At 41.6% G+C, this 17,418-nt stretch overlaps 1 protein-coding gene across 1 annotated transcript in view; it reads right to left on the reverse strand.

Annotated features, from left to right (window-relative positions):
- LOC122555580 (uncharacterized) overlaps positions 1-17,418 on the reverse strand; it is a 132,622-nt gene that overhangs the window by 16,811 nt on the left and 98,393 nt on the right. Inside the window, exons 18-22 of the mRNA XM_087992481.1 lie at positions 16,686-16,798; positions 15,093-15,321; positions 12,440-12,720; positions 8,035-8,159; positions 1,385-1,663 (exon numbers count right to left, since the gene is read on the reverse strand). Coding sequence (XP_087848607.1) covers positions 1,385-1,663; positions 8,035-8,159; positions 12,440-12,720; positions 15,093-15,321; positions 16,686-16,798 — 1,027 coding nt within the window. The remainder of the gene's footprint in view (positions 1-1,384; positions 1,664-8,034; positions 8,160-12,439; positions 12,721-15,092; positions 15,322-16,685; positions 16,799-17,418) is intronic.

Genomic DNA, 17,418 nt, shown 5'->3' on the forward strand with positions numbered 1-17,418 from the left:
TGTGCAGCATCCTTCCCTCATACCCATGCAAACTGCCCAAATTGAAAGAATCTGACATTGTTCTTTGACTCTCAGTACCACTTTTACAATGTCATTCATGTCCAAAAGCTCCATGTTCAACATGAGTATTCAGTTCAGAAAACCTCTTATGCTATCTAAATATTTTCAGAATCGGATATCACCTCCACACCCATAACAATCTTTAAGACAACTCAGAGATTTGACTAAATTCAACCCAATAAAATGAGGGATGGAAGTGTATCAAAGTTGCTCTATTTCTTACATTTTTCAGGTTTTCAGTAAAGTACGAAGTGATTTAATGACATGAACTTCAGTATCTGGTATGGAGAAATGGTGTGTTGATTTGTAATTTCAATATAATTTTAATTAAATATTACATTTCCTTTAATGTCCAGTCCACCATTTCCCTATTGCTTGTGGAATTTATCTATTCTTACATTATGATTATGATATGTTTGCATTCTTTTAAACTGATTACGTAGTCCATGAAATTTTCAACTTTACTCAATTTTTTTTAAAATCATTTGTGGGATGTGGGTGTTGCTGGCTGGGCCAGCATTTATTGCCTGTCCCTAGTTGCCCTTGAGAAGGTGGTGGTGAGCTGCCTTCTTACACCGCTACTGTCCACCTGCTGTGGGTTGACCCACATTGCCATTAGGGAGGGAATTCCAGCATTTTGACCCAGTGACAGTGAAGAAACAGTGAGATATTTCCAAGTCAGGTTGGTGAGTGGCTTGAAGCAGAACTTGAAGGTGATGGTGTTCCCCTATATCTGCTGCCCTTATCCTTCTTGATAGAAGAGTCTGAGGATCTTTAGTGAATTTCTGCAGTGCATCCTGTGGATTGTACAACCTGCTGCTGCTGAGTGTCAATGCTGGAGGGAAGGAATGCTTGTGGACTAAGTGCCAATCAAGCAGGCTGGATGGTGTCAAGCTTCTTGAGTGTTATTGAAGCTGCACTCTGATTAGATTCTCTACAGTGTGGAAACAGGCCCTTCAGTCCAACAAGTCCACACCGCCCCTCCGAAGAGAAACCCACCCAAACCCATTTCCCTACCCTATATTTACTCCTGACTAACACACCTAACACTGTGGGCAATTTAGCATGGCCAACTCATCCAGACAAGGGGAGTATTCCATGACACTCCTGACTTGTGCCTTGTAGTTGGTGGACAAGCTTTAGGGAGTCAGGAGGTGAGTTACCTGCCACAGTATTCCTAGCTTCTGACCTGCTGTTGTAGCTACTGTGTTTGTGATTACATTTTAAGTAACATTAATTCAACTTCCAGACTGCAAAGGTATCTCTTCTATCAAATGCCATTCTTACTGGGAACTGACTGTTGAGCTCAAACCTCTTTTCTTACCCATTTTCTATCAGTTTGTCCCCTTCAGGTTCATGTGTTGATGACTCAACATGGCAGTTCTTTATAAAGAGTCGAGGGTCTCTGACCAGACCTGACTCAATGCTCACAGTAACGTTCAGACTTTCATTTTCATGAACAGTAAAGGACCTCCGTTGCTGAATCATGGTCGCATTTAAACTTTCATTTTTTCCAAAAGCAAATGACTGTTCATTATTCAAACACGCATAGTCAACCAGGAATGATCCTCTGATTCCATCTGTGCCGTCAATTATTTTGTACCTGCAAGATATTGAGGGTATAATATTGTGTATCACACTGAACTCTTCAGTAAAGTAGCAACATGCATGAATGGATCAGTCAACGTTTGGTCCTGCTAATATTACAAAACAAATGCAGGTTTACATAGTCCTATATATGCAGTAAAATGCCTGAAGTCATGCATAGGAATAACATCAAACAAAATTTGCACCATGTACGGAGATATGAGGACAAATGACCAGAAGTCTCATCTGAGAGGTTTTAAGCAACATCATAAAGAAGAAGTGAGAGGCAGGGAAGGAAAGAGAATTAGGTAGTGAATTCCAGAATTTAGAACCCAGCTAACAATAATAGGAATGATTAAAATCAGAGGTGCAGAGGGTTGTAGGGCTGCAGATAATGACAGAGTGTAAAGATAGACACAGCCATAAAAAAGGCTGACAACAAGGATAACAATTTTTTTTTCTTTTACTAGCAGCACAGCAGCTCAGTGGTTAGCACTACTGCCTCACAGTGTCAGGGTTCAATTCCACCCTCAGGTGACTGGTGTGTGTCTGGAATTTGCACATTCTCCTCATACCTATGTGGGTTTCCTCCAACTGCTCTAGTTTCTTCCCATAGTCCGAAGGTTAGGTAGTTTGGCCATGCTAAGTTGCTCATTGTGTTCAAAGATATGCAAGCTAGGTGGATTAGTCATGGGAAATGTAAGGTTACAGAGCAGTGAGTGCGTGGGGTATTCTTCGGAGGGTTGGTGTGGACGCGATGGGCAGAGTGGCACGCTCTATTAAAAAATTAAAATGTAGTTGCTGAACAACTCAGAGCCAACATGTGTCAGCATCACAAGGGTGATAAATGAACAAGACATAGCCTGAATTAGGATAAGAGCAGCAGAGCTGTAGGTCTCCTTTGTTGTAAGCTCAAGAAGTCAGAAAATGAGTTGTTGGGTAATGTACAGAGTGGTATACCATGTAGCACACCACGTATTATTTCTACTGCCAAAGTCTAGCTGGTGTTTATAGAGCCTGATCTCTTTCCAGCATATGCTTCCTTGCTCTAATCATCCTGAAGTCAATTACAGATTGATTGTCATGTGAGTGAGGCAGTTGTACAAGGTTTCATGCTTGCAAATTTAGAGTTTCATCTGAATTTTTATTTTTTCTACGTAGCTAGCAAATATTAGGCAATTTACCCCGAAACGCAAGGTTTAACATATTATTTCCATATTGATGACCACTAAAGTGTCCTTCTACAAGCAAATTTCCCCCATAATGTTGCTCTTAGCCATAGAATATCTCTACTTTTCAGGAACAAGACCATGATACTGTGTAACACACAGTATATTATTTTGCTGACTGGATATAAAATTAGTGTGTCCCTTCAAAGCCTCAAGATTCTATTGCTGTAAGTAGGATTCTGTCAAAGTTAAATCCTCTTTGAGAAGATCTAACATTGGAGGGTATTTTCAGTTGTCGGGAAAGATTCTCTGTAAATTGACAATTGCACATAAATCCTCAGAGTTTCATGAAGTCAGAATGAACTGATAAAAAAAAATGTTGTCCCCTTTCTATATGACCTCATATGTACAGAGAAATATGCATGCCTGCATAAAAGAAAAATCTATAAGAGGTAAATAAGAAGATATTTATTGAGCAAATTGGGGACATTTGTGCAAATTACAAATGTGAAATTGCAAATTGGTGTGCAACTAACTGTTTGAAAAGGTGGTGGAAATAGATTCAACAGTAACCTTCAAATGAAATTTGGACAAATACTTAAAAATTAAATGTTATAACCTTGAAGCATCTTCAAAAGGAGCAGAAATTAAGTGATCAACATTTCCAAAGAGACAAATCGAATGGTCTACTTCCATGTTATATGATTGTATGAATCCAAACATAAATTGCCTATGACACTGCTCACAGTAAGTAAGTGATAAAGCTACTTCAGGAGTGCTTTACAATTTTCGTGTGGCTATTATACCTATTACCAGATTTTAAACTCACTCTTACTGAGTATTTAGATTTATTTATGAAAGATAAGTGCTGGGAATGGAGCACGGGATTTCTATGCTTTACTCAACAAAAGGTAACGTAGAAATGTGGTCTACTTGTAAATTTTCCATATGATGATCAAGGCTATTAATTTTTGAAAGTAAAGATTCAAATGTAACTTTATAAATAAAAGATTACTTTAAAGGCAACTTCCAGATATTAGTTATCCAGTTTAATATCTGTGTGATTGATTTCTGAAAGGGAAGCATAGACATTTGAATTGATTGGCATTTAAATAAAATTGAGATTTACTTAGCAAATAGTGGCAAAGTTTCAGGATTTGTTTTTAAATAAGACAAGGAATTATTTCCATTTATTTGTTCAATCATTTATGCACCAGCAATAACAATTAATTTCAAAGAGTTTTTTTGAAAAAGTAAAACATTTTACATAAATAAACGACTGAGGAAATGTAAGGCAGCTTGGGGTTTGCATCTCGCACTTACATGTTTATACGGCTATTTAAATAAATGTTTTTAAACTTTAATGTAATAAAAACAAAAAACTGTGGATGCTGGAGATCTGAAACAAACAAAAATAAAAAGTGATGGAGAAAGGTTCAGGAGCATCTGTGGAGAGAACACAAAATTAACACTTCAAGTCTGGTGTGATCTCTCCAGAACCGAAGGGGCCTAGAAAAAGATGGCATTTACACTTGACAAAGGGGAGGATGAACAAGTGGAAGATTGTGACAGTATCCATTGCAGGAGACAAAAGGAGTGCTAATGGTAGCAGAGGAGTGATATAGATGAACGGGTGTTAATTGCAGGTGTCAATAGTCAACCATAGGTGAACTAAAGAAGGGTAATCGGACTCAAAACATTAACATAGAACATAGAACAGTACAGCACAGGAACAGGCCCTTTGGCCCACGATATTGTGCTGAACTAAACTAATCGCTTCCGCCTGCCCTTGGTCCATTCCTTGCTTATTTATATGTTTATCTAAAAGTCCCTTAAATGCTCCTTTTGTATCTGCCTCCATCACCACCCCTGGCAGCGCATTCCAGACTCCTACCACTCTCTGCGTAAAAAACTCACCCCTCACATCTCCTTTGAACTCCCCCCCCCCCCCCATCTTAAATGCATGCTCCCCAGTTTTAGACATTTCAACTCTGAGAAAACGATTCTGACCATTAACCCTATTTATGCATCTCATAATTTGATGGACTCCTATCAAGTCTCCTGTCAGCCTCCAACATTCCAGAGAAAACAACCTGAGTTTTTCTAGTCTTTCCTTTTAGCTGACACCCTCTAATCCAGAAAGCATCCTGGTGAACCTCTCCTGCACTCTCTCCAAAGCCTCCACTCAGTTCCTGTAACGTGATAACCAAAAATGAACACAACACTCTAAATGCGTGGCCTAATATCTTATAAAGCTGCAACATGACATCCTGACTCTTGTACTCAATGCTCCGAGCAATAAAGGCAAACATGGCATATATATTCTTTACCACTTTTCTACTTGTGTGGTCACTTTCAGGGAGCTATGGACTTCAATGTTGTTCAGAGTCCTGCCATTAACTGTCCTGTTTCCTTAACATTTGATCGCTCAAAGTGCAGCATCTCTCACACTTACCCAGATGAAATTCCATCTGCTATTTTTCCATCCACATCTGCAACTGATCTATATCCCACCCTGTATACTTTGACAATCTTCTGCACTTGCCACAGCTCCACTGATCTTTTAGTCAACTACAAACTTACTAACCCACCCATCTACATTTTCATCCAGATCATTTAGATACATGTATCACAAACAGCAGAGATCACAGGATGGATCCCTGTGGAACACCACTAATCATCCATTACTATCCTTCGCCTTCTATGAGCAAGCCAAAATCTGTTTACTCTTCACAACTGTTGCCAAACTTAACAAAGAACAAAGAAACTTTACAGCCCAGGAACAGGCCCTTTGGCCCTCCAAGCCTAAGCCAATCCAAATCCACTGAGTAAACCTGTCACCCAATTCCTAAGCATTTGTATCCCTCTGCTCCATACCTATTCATGCATCTGTCTAAACGCACCTTAAATGAATCTACCATGCCTGCTCCTACCACCTCTGCTCGCAATGCATTCCAGGCACCTACCACCCTCTGTGTAAAGTACTTGCGTGTGTATCCCCTTTAAACTTTTCTCCTCTCATGTTGAAAGCATGACCTCTTGTTATTGAATCCTTCATCCTGGGAAAAAGCTTATCTCTATCGATGCTGTCTATACCCTTCATGGTTTTCTGGACCTCAATCAGGTCCCCCCCCTCAAACTCCTTTTTTCCAATGAAAACAAGCCTAACCTACTCAACCTCTCTTCATAGCTAGCACCTTCCATAACAGGCAACATCCTCGTAAACCTTTTCTGCACCCTCTCCAGAACGTCCACATCATTTTGGTAATGTGGCGACCAGAACTGTACACAGTATTCTAAATATGGCTGAACCAATGTCATGCACAATTTTAACATGACCTACCAGCTTTTATACTCAATACCCTGTCCGATGAGGGCAAGCATACCATATGCCTTCTTGACCACTCTATCCACCTGTGCAGCAACCTTCAGGGCACAATGGACCTGAACTCCCAGATCTCTCTGCTCATCACCTTTTCCCAAGGCTCTTCCATTTACTGTATAATTTGCTCCAGAATTAGACTTCACAAAATGCCACTTCTCCGCCCAAATCTCCAGTCTATCTATATCCTCCTGTATTTTCTGACGGTCCCTTATGCTTTCTGCTACATCACCAATCTTTGTGTCATCTGCAAACTTGCTGATCATACCAACAGTGCCCTCTTCCAGATCATTTATGTATATTACAAACAACAGTGGCTCCAGCACTGACCCCTGTGGAACAGCACTGGTCACCTTTCTCCATTTCGAGAAACTCCCTTCAACTACTACTCTCTGTCTCCTGTTGCTCAACCAGTTCTTTATCCACCTAGCTAGAACACCCTGCACACCATGTGACTTCACTTTTTCTATTAGTTTACTATGGGGAACCTTATCAAATGCCTTAGTAAAGTCCATGTATATGACATCAACATCTTCATCTATCAACTTGGTCATTTCCTCAAAGAACTCTATTAAATTGGTAAGGCACAATATCCCCCGCACAAAATCATGTTATCTATCACTGATAAGACCATTCCTTTCTAAATATAAATAGATTTTATCCCTCAATACCTTCTCCAGCAACTTTCCCACCATCGACATCAGGCCCACTGGTCTGTAGTTACCCAGAATATCCCTACTACCCTTCTTGTACAGGGGGACAACATGGGCAACCCTCCACTCTTCCAGCAATTTACCTGTGTTTAAGGATACTACAAAGATATCTGTTAGGGCCCCAGTTATTTCCTCTCTCACCTCCCTCAGCAACCTGGGATAAATCCCATCCGGTCCTGGGGATTTGTCACCTTAATAACCTCTAGCCTACCGAAAACATCTTCCCTACTTATATCAACGTGATCCAGACTAATCAAACTTCTATCCCTAATCTCAACATTCATCATGCTCCTCTCCTCAGTGAACACTGATGCAAAGTAATCATTCAGAATCTCACCCATTCTCTCGGTTCAACACACAGCCTTCCTTCCTTATCCTTTAGTGGACCATCCTTTCTCTAGTTACCTGCTTGCTTCTTATATAAGAATAAAAGGCTTTGGGATTCTCCTTAATTCTGCTTGCTAAAGCTGTTTCATGACCCCTTTTAGCCCGCTTGATTCCTCGTTTAAGACTGTTCCTCCTGTCCTGATATTCTTTCAGGGCCCGTTCTGTTCTTAGCTGCCTGGACCTTGTGTACGCTTCCCTTTTCCTCTTGGCTAGTCATATGATTCCTCCTGTTATCCACGGTTCATGAATCTTGCCTTTCCTATCCTTTACCTTCAATGGGACATGCCTATTCTGCACTATCTTTAACCTATCTTTGAAAGCCTCCCACATATTAAATGTGGACTTCCCTTCAAATAGCTGTGTCCAATCCACATTTCCGAGCTCCTGCCTAATTTTGAAATAATTGATTTTGGCCCAGTTTAGTACTCTTTCCTTCGGACCACTCTCTGAGTTGCTGACTTTTTTCAGCAATTTCAATTTTTGACTTTAATTTGCAAAATACCTCCACACACAGATGTTGCTATATAACTGGCCAATAAGTAAATGTGAGGGGCCTGGACAATGCTACCACCACCAATACTGCCCCCCCCAACCCTTGCAAAAATCTGGAGAGTATTGAGGAACTCTCCATACAGACGATGCAGAGTGCATACTTGCTCCTTCTTTTCGAATGAACTCCAGGTTAATTATTGCCTTTTTAAATTGATTTTACTGTAGCTTCAAGGGTTGCACTTACAACATCTGATCTTCTGAGGAAACTGAGAATTGACAGACTGTGATGTTGGGTCCTTCCAAATACAGATGCAAAGTGTCTTCATTTTCCCAATCCAGCCACAAATCCTTGATGGCATTGTTGGTGCCCTGCAACATAGTGACATGAAGGAAGAAGTATTGACTTTCATTTTATTCCTGTTAATTGAAAAATATATCGCCTTGCAGCAGTATGTTTGCGACTGTTTCAGCATTTGCGATTCACTGAGAATTGAAAAAGGAGGAATGTTTGTTGGGAGCACTGCATAAAGAGTTGCATTTCTGCTGCATCTTTCATGGGCTCAGAATATCCCCGAGCACCTAAAATACAATTAAATATTTTGATGTTTAGTGACTGGTGTCGCACAAAAAACCCAATTCATGCACATCACACAAGATGTTTTCTTATAATGACTCAGATCTCTTCACTCTTAGCAAGTGTGCTAGAGAAACTCAACAGGTCTGGCAGCATCTATTGAGAGTGTAACAGAGTTGGTGTTTTGAGCCCATCGTGACTCTTCCTCAGGATTGAAATTCTGTTCCTGAATTTCTCTGCATTTGTTTCAGATTTCCAATGTCCACTGTGTTTTTGCCTCTCTTCTTTATTTTTAATTTGATGGAGGATGAACACTAGTACAAGATCCTTCCTCTACTTCAATATGGTGTTCCGTCCACATTATGAGCAAACAGAATCATGGGTTAATGTCATACGCCTGGTACCTCTGATAGTGCAACATCGTTTCAGAGAAACACTGGGAGGACCCACTTAAATTATTGTCTATGTCTTTGCTGTAGAACATAGACTCACAGCCTATGGCATCAATTTTTGATCCTGGGTCAAGTGCTCATAGGCCAGAGCACTTTCTATATTCACCTGTTGCCAAATGAAGCTTTTTATTTCCCATTGCTCTTGCTTTTGCTTTTCTTCCTCCTTTCTTTCACATTTACATTTTTTTCATTTCCCCTTCATCCAATTCATGTCTTTTCATTGTTTCTTTTCATAGAATCATAGAGTCATGGAGATGTACAGCACTGAAACAGACCCTTTGGGCCAACCCGTCCATGCCGACCAGATATCCTAATCTAATCCAGTCCCATTTGCCAGCACTTGGCCCATATCCCTCTAAACCTTTCTTATCCATATACGCATCCAGGTGCCTTTTAAATGGTGTAATTGTACCAGCCTCCATCACTTCCTCTGGCAGTTCATTCCATACACGTACAAGCCTTTGCCTGAAAAAGTTGCCCCTTAGGTCCCTTTTAAATCTTTTCCCTTTCATCCTGAACCTATGCCCTTCAGTTCTGGGCTCCCCCATCCTCAGCAAAGTACCTTGTCTACTTACCCTTTCCATGTCACTCATGGTTTTATAAACCTCTATAAGGTCACCCCTCAGACTTCGACGCTCCAGGGAAAACAGTCCCAGTTAGTTTAGCCTCTCCCAATAGCTGAAACCCTCCAACCCTGGCAACATCCTTGTAAGTCTTTTCTGAACCCTTTCAAGTTTCACAACATCCTTCCGATAGGAAGGAGACCAGAATTGCACACAGTATTCCAAAAGTGGCCTAACCAATGTCCTGTACAGCCACAACATGACCTCCCAACTCCTGTACTCAGTGCTCTGACTCCAGTTCAAGTTTTCTCTTTCCCAATTGTAATTGAATTTTAGCAATTTTAGCTGTGATGTGTTCAGGTTTCTATCCTTTTAATTGTAAACACAGGGTATTCATGTCATCCTTGCAAGATCCTGCTTTCAGTTCTACCTTCCGTTTATTGGCTAACTCTCTCATTTTTGCTTCAGTCCAAGATATAAAATACATATTTTACACCTAGAAAAGTCTTAGCAACAGTTGCAAACATTGAACATAGAACAGTACAGCACTATACAGGCCTTTCGGCCCTCAATGTTGTGCCGGCCTTTTATCCTACTCTAAGATCAGACTAACTTACATATCCTTCATTATACTGTCATCCATATGCCTGTCCAAGACTCACTTAAATGTCCCTAATGCATCTGACTCTACTACCACTGCTGGCAGTGCATTCCACCCACCCACCACTCCCTGTGTAAAGAACCTATTTCTGACATCTCCCCTTAACCTTCCTCCAATCACCTTAAAATTATGCCCCCTCATGATAGCCATCTCTGCCCTGGGACAAAGTCTCTGACTATCCACTCTATTTATGCCTCTCATTATCTTGTACACTTCTATCAAGTCACCTCTCACCCTTCTTCACTCCAATGTGAAAACCTCTAGCTCAGTCCAGGCAGCATCCTGGTAAATCTCTGCACCATCTCTAAAGCTTCCACATCCTTCCTATAATGAGGTGTACAGAACTGAACACAATATTCCAAGTGTGGTCTAACCAGGGCTTTATAGAGCTGCAGCAAAACCCCATGGCTCTTAAATTCAATCCCCCTGCTCATGAAAGCCAACACACCACACCTTCTTAATAACATTGAACATCGAATAGTACAGCCCTCGATGTTGTGCCGGCCTTTTATCCTACTCTAAGATCAGACTAACTTACATACCCTTCATTGTACCAAGTTAATAACTTGGGTGGCAACTTTGAGGGATTTATGGACATGGGCCTCAAGATCTCTCTGTTCAGCCACACTGCCAAGAAACCTGCCTTTAACTCTGTAATCTTCATTCAAATTCAACCTTCCAAAATTAATCACTTCACACTTTTCCTGGTTAAGACCGCTTTAAAATTGAAAATTCGGTAATACACTTCACAGCAATCTTTGTTCCTGTAACTCCATGTTTCTTTAAGGATTCAAAGACTCTTCTTAACATCATTCATTCCTGATCTTGGACAAGATCCCATTTTATTAAGATCTCAGTTGATGCTAATATGGACAGGTCTAGATCCCAGACTGAAATTTGCTTGTTCAGCCCTCCCCAAAAAAAAGGAACTGCGGATTCTGGATATCAGAAACAAAAGCAGAACTTGCTGGGAAATCTCAGCAGGTCTGGCAGCATCTGTGGAAAGAAAACAGAGTTAACGTTTTGGGTCCAGTGTCCCTTCTTCAGTTCTAGGCTTCAAGATGATCTTTGCCAAGCTGATTGTCCACTCTCTTCACAGATTAAACTCGCCCATGTTAATTGCAGTGCCTTTTTCACAAGCTTCACATATTTCTTCCTGAATACCCACTCCTACAGAGTAGCTGTAGTTAAGGGGCTTACTTCCATAATGGACTTCTTCCCATTTCTAGTTCAAGCCTCTACTCAAACTGATTCTACATCTTGAGCTTCAGTGGTTCACCTCCCATTATAGCACCAGTGTCATCCTTAATTAATAGAGCAACCATACCATCCTTTCCCAGATCATTATATTTTCAAAATGTAAAATGTCCTTGAATGTCCAGGTCCCAGAATTGGTCATCCTGCAGCCTTGTCTCTGTAAGGGCTGGATGTAAGTTTGCTTGCTGAGCTGGAAGGTTCATTTTCAAATGTTTCATCACCATACTAGGTAACATCATCAGTGAGCCTCCGGTGAAGCACTTTTGTTAATGACCCGCTTTCTATTTATGTTTTTAAGGTTTTTTTGGGGTTGGTGACATAATTTGCTGTGGTGATGTCATTTCCTGTGGCAAGGGCTACCAGGACATATATATTTATTTCTATGAGAGATGACGATTCATCTGTTTTGATATGAATGTTACATGTATTCACCTACAAAGTATTCAATTCTGTTTTGTTTTACTATTTCTGCAAACCCCAGCCTTGCCTGATGTCACACTTTTAAGATATACATTCTTGCCATGCTCTGATTGCAACAAAGTTTGTTCTCTTGCTTTGCCCTTTACCTTTTGATTTGCCATATTGCCTTCATGTGCACCCTCACCTCCCATTCAGCTGACATATAATGACCGGCTCAGGGTTTCCCTGCCACTGTTCTTCCATCGTGTGAGTCATGGAGCCCACTTCATCTCAGCATTGAGCTGATCCACCTTTTGGCTTGCATAAAAATGGTTACATTTATCAAAGCAGAGTTCATGCTTTTGCATTGCAGCTGTCAGAATGTTAATCAGATTGCAAATCCCCCCCAACTACTTTGCATCATTCCCCAAGGGAATAGAATGAAGATTTGATAAAGCAGTCAAGAGTGTGGAGCTGGAAAAGCACAGCAGGATCAGGCAGCATCCGAAGAGCAGGGAAATTGACGTTTCAGGCAAAAGCCCATCATCAGGATTCCTGATGAAGGGCTTTTGCTCGAAACATCAATTCTCCTGCTCCTCGGATGCTGCCTGACCTGCTGTGCTTTTCTAGCACCACACTCTTGACCCTAATCACCAGCCTCTGCAGACCTCACTTTTGCCTCGCCCACTTGATAAAGCAGTCTAGTTATTTAGTGCATTCGCAGGCATGCATTTTACACTTACCTGGCACAAATCCTTCACCTGCAGAATGCCAAACATATCAGATAAGTTTCTGCTTAAAGAACATCCTGTGGCATTTGCAAAGTCCAGAAATTGAGACATTTTTTGAAGTTCCCACATGAGACGGTTTGGTATCTCAGCCTGGGCTGCACCGCAAGCAGCTGATGCATTGTGTATGCAGGTGAGCCTGTGACCATTCAGCCCATTCGCACATGTACATTGGGATATCCCGACAAGGGCTTCACAATAGTAGGCACATGTGTCATTGTCACACAGATCAAAGTCTGTAATGGAAACAAAAGTTAAAATATGTAGCTTACAATCAGTATTTTATGCAGATGGATTGGGAATGGTGGCTACTGCTGCAAGATTAATATTATTGCATATTAACAGAGAAAGCTTCCAGCTAAATGTTCTTTTCTGTATCCTGAGTAAATTTAATAGACCAGAAATCATCAAGTTATGGAGATTTTGTATTGCTGCTCAATTAAGAAAAGGAAAACAGAGCACAAAATGTATTAAACTACCCCAATTTATTGCCTGGCCCTTCATTCCTTCTTATTTTTAGCAACAACAGGTAAATATTGTGGAGGAGCAAATTACTGCAGGTGCTGGAATCTGTACTGAAAACAACAAATGCTGGAGATCACTATGGGTCAGGCAGCATCCATTGAGAGACAGCAAGTTAATGTTTTGAGACGAGATGACTCGTCATCAGAGTGTCACGTCAGCTCTGATCAAGAGTCATCTAGACTCAAACCATTAGCTTGCTATCTGTCTGTAAATACTATGGATTCTGGGAAACTGAAAATTGAAAAAAAATTGCTGGAGAAATTCAGCAGGTCTGGCAGCAAATGAGGAGAGTGAAACAGAGTTAGCGTTTTGAAGCTGATTTAACTTCTTTGGAACTGAATAGAGCTGAAAAGTGATAGCTTTTATGCTGTTGACAGGTGGAAAATGAGGTACGTGTGTAATAGATGATGAGGGTGTCCAGAGTTAAAGAAAAAACAAAGTGCTAATGGTGATAAAGGAGTGATAGATAGTTTAAATAGGTGTGAATGATAGGTGTGAAAAGGAGAAAATGGTTCCACTCTACTCAAAGCAAAGCCAACAAGGTATAAATAAGACATGGCTGGGGTAGGGGTGGGAGGAATGAGGTGCTTCTAATCAAATGGAGGACAAAGATCAGGCTCTGAAGTTGTTAAATTGAACATTGGGTCTTAGAGGAATAAAGGTACCCAAACAGAAAATGAGTTGCTGTTGGTATCATTCCAAAGTTAACTCTGTTTTCTCGCTACAGGTGCTGGCAGACCTGCCGAGTTTCCCCAGCAATTTCTGCTTCTGTTTCAGATTTCCAGCATCTTTGTTTTATTGTGCAACTGTTGTTCCTCCAGTTTGTGTTGAGCTTTGTTGAAATGCTGCAGCACTCCAAGGGTGGAAGTGTTAGCTCGGGTACACAATGATTGAATAAAATAGTAAACAACTATTTTACTATAGTGTGACTCAAAGGAAATTCCCCAAAAGCCCAGTCAGTAAATGAGTGAACCATGCAGAACAAGAGGTGAAGCCCTGTGTGGCCTAGAGGCTAGGTGTCAGTGGGGTCTGGGTTGTAAAACTGTTGTTCTGAACTTACATATCTCTGACACTGGACATTATACTTCTCAATTTTCTAATATATTGTAACTAAAGAAGCTGTACCAAGCAACTTAAGAGCCTTGTAAGTAGTGACATATAGACTTTTCACTGTTGTTGTGTTGCCATAGCCTTAACAGACCATAGGGCTAGCTCTCTTATTAGAGAGAAGCAACTGGCAGCAATTTAACCTGATGGCCACCAGACCACAGGCTGGGGGAGAGGTTGAGAAGGAAGGTCCTACATTAGTAACCTCAAGCCAGTGATGGGAATTGAACCCAAATTGTTGGCATCACAATCCTTTGCAAGCCAACAATCCAGCCAACTGAGCTAAACCAATTCCTCACTTTGCACTGTACTCATTGTTATATGTGACCATAAAGGCTAATTCTAATTCTAATTTCAAAAGGTCTGAAACATGACAGCCACAGCGATGTTACAATTTGCCACTGAAACTGTAGGAACTACAGTTCCCACAGGGTGGCACGGAGGCTTAATGGCTCAGAGGTGAGCACTGCTGCCTCACAGCAGCAGGGACACAGGTTAGAGTCTACCCTCAGACAACTGTCCATGTGGAGTTTGTACATTCTCCCCGTGTCTGCGTGGGTTTCCTCTAGCTGCTCCAGTTTCCTCCCACAGTCCAAAGATGTGAAAGTTAGGTGGACTGGCCATGCTAAATTGCCATAGCATTCAGGAATATGTAGGTTAAGCAAATTAACCGGCGTTAAGTGTAGGATTGTGGGGATAAGGTAGGAACGTGGGTCAGTGTGAACTCAATAGGCCGAATAGCCTGCTTCCACTTTGGCAATTCAATGAACTAGGGAAATGAAGGTTAGTGAGGACTCCTCTAAAATCTAGGAAAAAGTGGCCCAATATACTCCAATCCAGCTACTTACCACCCCATCAGTCTACTCTGAATTATCAGTAAAGTGATGGAAGGTGTCATCAAATGGAGAAAATATTTTTCACTTACTTTCACAATTCCCCAACCTGTCAGTCTCAGATGATGTTGCTCGTGCCTTACCTTCAATATTTCCATATGATAAACTAAATCCACTCTCTGACATCAGGGAATGGTTAACAGCGGTAAGTAGCACAGTAGTCATGTTGGCAAGGGTCACGTTCTCCTCGATGTGAGTCAGGAGGATGAAATCAATAATGATGCTTCCCTTCCTGAACCTTTCCACCAACACAGTGAAATTAAGGGCACGTTGGAGGGTTACCTCTGCAGCTTCACTCAACAGCTGTGATAACTGGCAGACAGAGGGAGAGACAGATACATGGTGGTTAGCAACAAGTACCTTTCAGCAATACTTGTCTCAAAGGATCTGAGTCATGGGTTGCGAGGGTGAGAGAGCTTGTTGAACAGAAGGGTGGTGCACAGGGTGGTGTAGTGGCTGGAACATGGTGGCAGGCCCACATCTGTGTCACGTGGACTCAAGATTCCAAACCAGTATCGGAGATTTGTAATTGCACACTCCATTGTTCTCAGTGCTTTGCTTTTATCCTATTGAGGCCCCATCAGAGATGCTGCACTTTGGATGAGATGTTGAATCATAAATTCCTATCTCAATTCCCAGGTGGCCATGAAAGAGCAGGACGTTCTATTGGAAGCCAACCTTTGACCCTGTCTGGGACTGGATTTCACACACCTACCACCCCACATCTTGCTATTGTAAAGGTTGACCCACAGCACCTAAAAGAAAAGCCCACCCTTTGCTGTAATACGGTGTCGGTGGATTAAACAGGCTGAGAGTGGGACTTCCACACCTCAGGGTGAGAAGGTTCCACCTTCTGGAGCTGCTGATTGGTCTGATTGCCCAGAAGCTCCAGTGGTCCCAACAGTGCCAGAACTCAGTAGTGGGTACTGCTGGTACTGCAAGTAAGTCTGCACAGAACCTAGATCCCAGAACCCAGGCTTTTACGGTTTTGAGGGATCGCCAGGCTAGTGAGAGGTCATGTTTTGGATACCTGGAGACCTAAGGAGAGACAAAGAGGGGATAACACCTTGGCGCTGGTCAGGGGAGGGATGCTTATAGAGCATCCCTAACGAACAACGCCCCAATCCTCCCCATCATTTGTTTAAAACAAAATAGGCAACTCACCTGCCCATGTAAACCATATTATGGTCAGCATAATATTTGCAGCAATTGGCTTGGAAACAATTACAACTGACCATTAATTATTTATTTAAAAATGGCAGGCAGGCTGCCTGTTTTGGTACCTCTCTACCCGGTAAATTATGAGGGACAGTCCAGGGCATGGATGGGTTTTCTGCCACCCTACATAGTGATGTGCTCACTTCATCACTGAGTATCTGCCTGGCAACAATGGAGGAGGGTGAAGAGGAAGAGTATGCGTAACATCCAGCCCACATAATCTGGTCGTTCCTTGATTGTTGTGTGTGGGACCTTGCCGTGTGCAAATTGTTTGGTGCATTTCCTACAGAGCTGGTGCAGACCCAATGGGCTGAAAAGCCTAATTCCTCACTGGAACAATTCTGTGATCGAGAAAGTATTGGCAGCAAAACGTGCTGAGGGATTTGGAGTTTGCGAAAGGTGTTATCAAAATGCAAATTCTTTCTGTCCTTCCATCTACATCCAGTTCAGTATCTCACCTCAGTTACAAAGAGTTCCTCCATATTTCTGTAGGCAGTGCTGGTCTTGTTGTTGAGGTCTTCAGTAAAGTTCCAATTGATGATTGAAATTGAAGCTCTGAATGCAATAAAGGCTGAAAAGTCAACAAATTGAGACATTCAGTTATTATAAAACTACCTGTGGCCATTCAGGATGAAAACATGAACATATGTCATGCAGTAGTGAAAGGTATGATAGAAATACAAGTCCTCCTTTCATTTAAAATCCTTCTCTGTCATGTACAGGTCTGGTGAAGCCTACAATACTGAAACCTCAACATTTGTCTTTCCTTTTTACAGATACTGATTGGGCTGCTGTGAATTCTAATTGTTGCAATTTCTCATTTGGACTATATTCCCTGCTCCACAACTTCAACCAATCTACACAGAGACAAATAAACATCTCTAATACAAAAGATGCGGAGAACAGTTGAAAGGTTAGAGCACAAAAATAGGTCACTCATTCCAACATGTCTGCATCGGCTGAGTAAAGTAGTCATAGAGCCATAAAGTCATTGAGTTTTACAGCGCAGAAAATTGGCCTATGTCCCTCTAAACCCTTCCTATTCATGCACCCATCCAGATGAATGTTAAATGTCATAACTGTATCAGCTTCCACCATCTCCTCTGGCAGCTCGTTCCATACACGCACCACACTCTGCATCACAAAATTGCCCCTCAGGCACCTCAGGTCCCTTTTATATCATTCCCCTCT

The sequence above is a fragment of the Chiloscyllium plagiosum genome, unplaced genomic scaffold, assembly GCF_037043375.1.
Source record: "Chiloscyllium plagiosum isolate Xiang-an unplaced genomic scaffold, Cpla_swu_hap1 HiC_scaffold_12, whole genome shotgun sequence".
Classification (NCBI taxonomy): Eukaryota; Metazoa; Chordata; class Chondrichthyes; order Orectolobiformes; family Hemiscylliidae; genus Chiloscyllium; species Chiloscyllium plagiosum.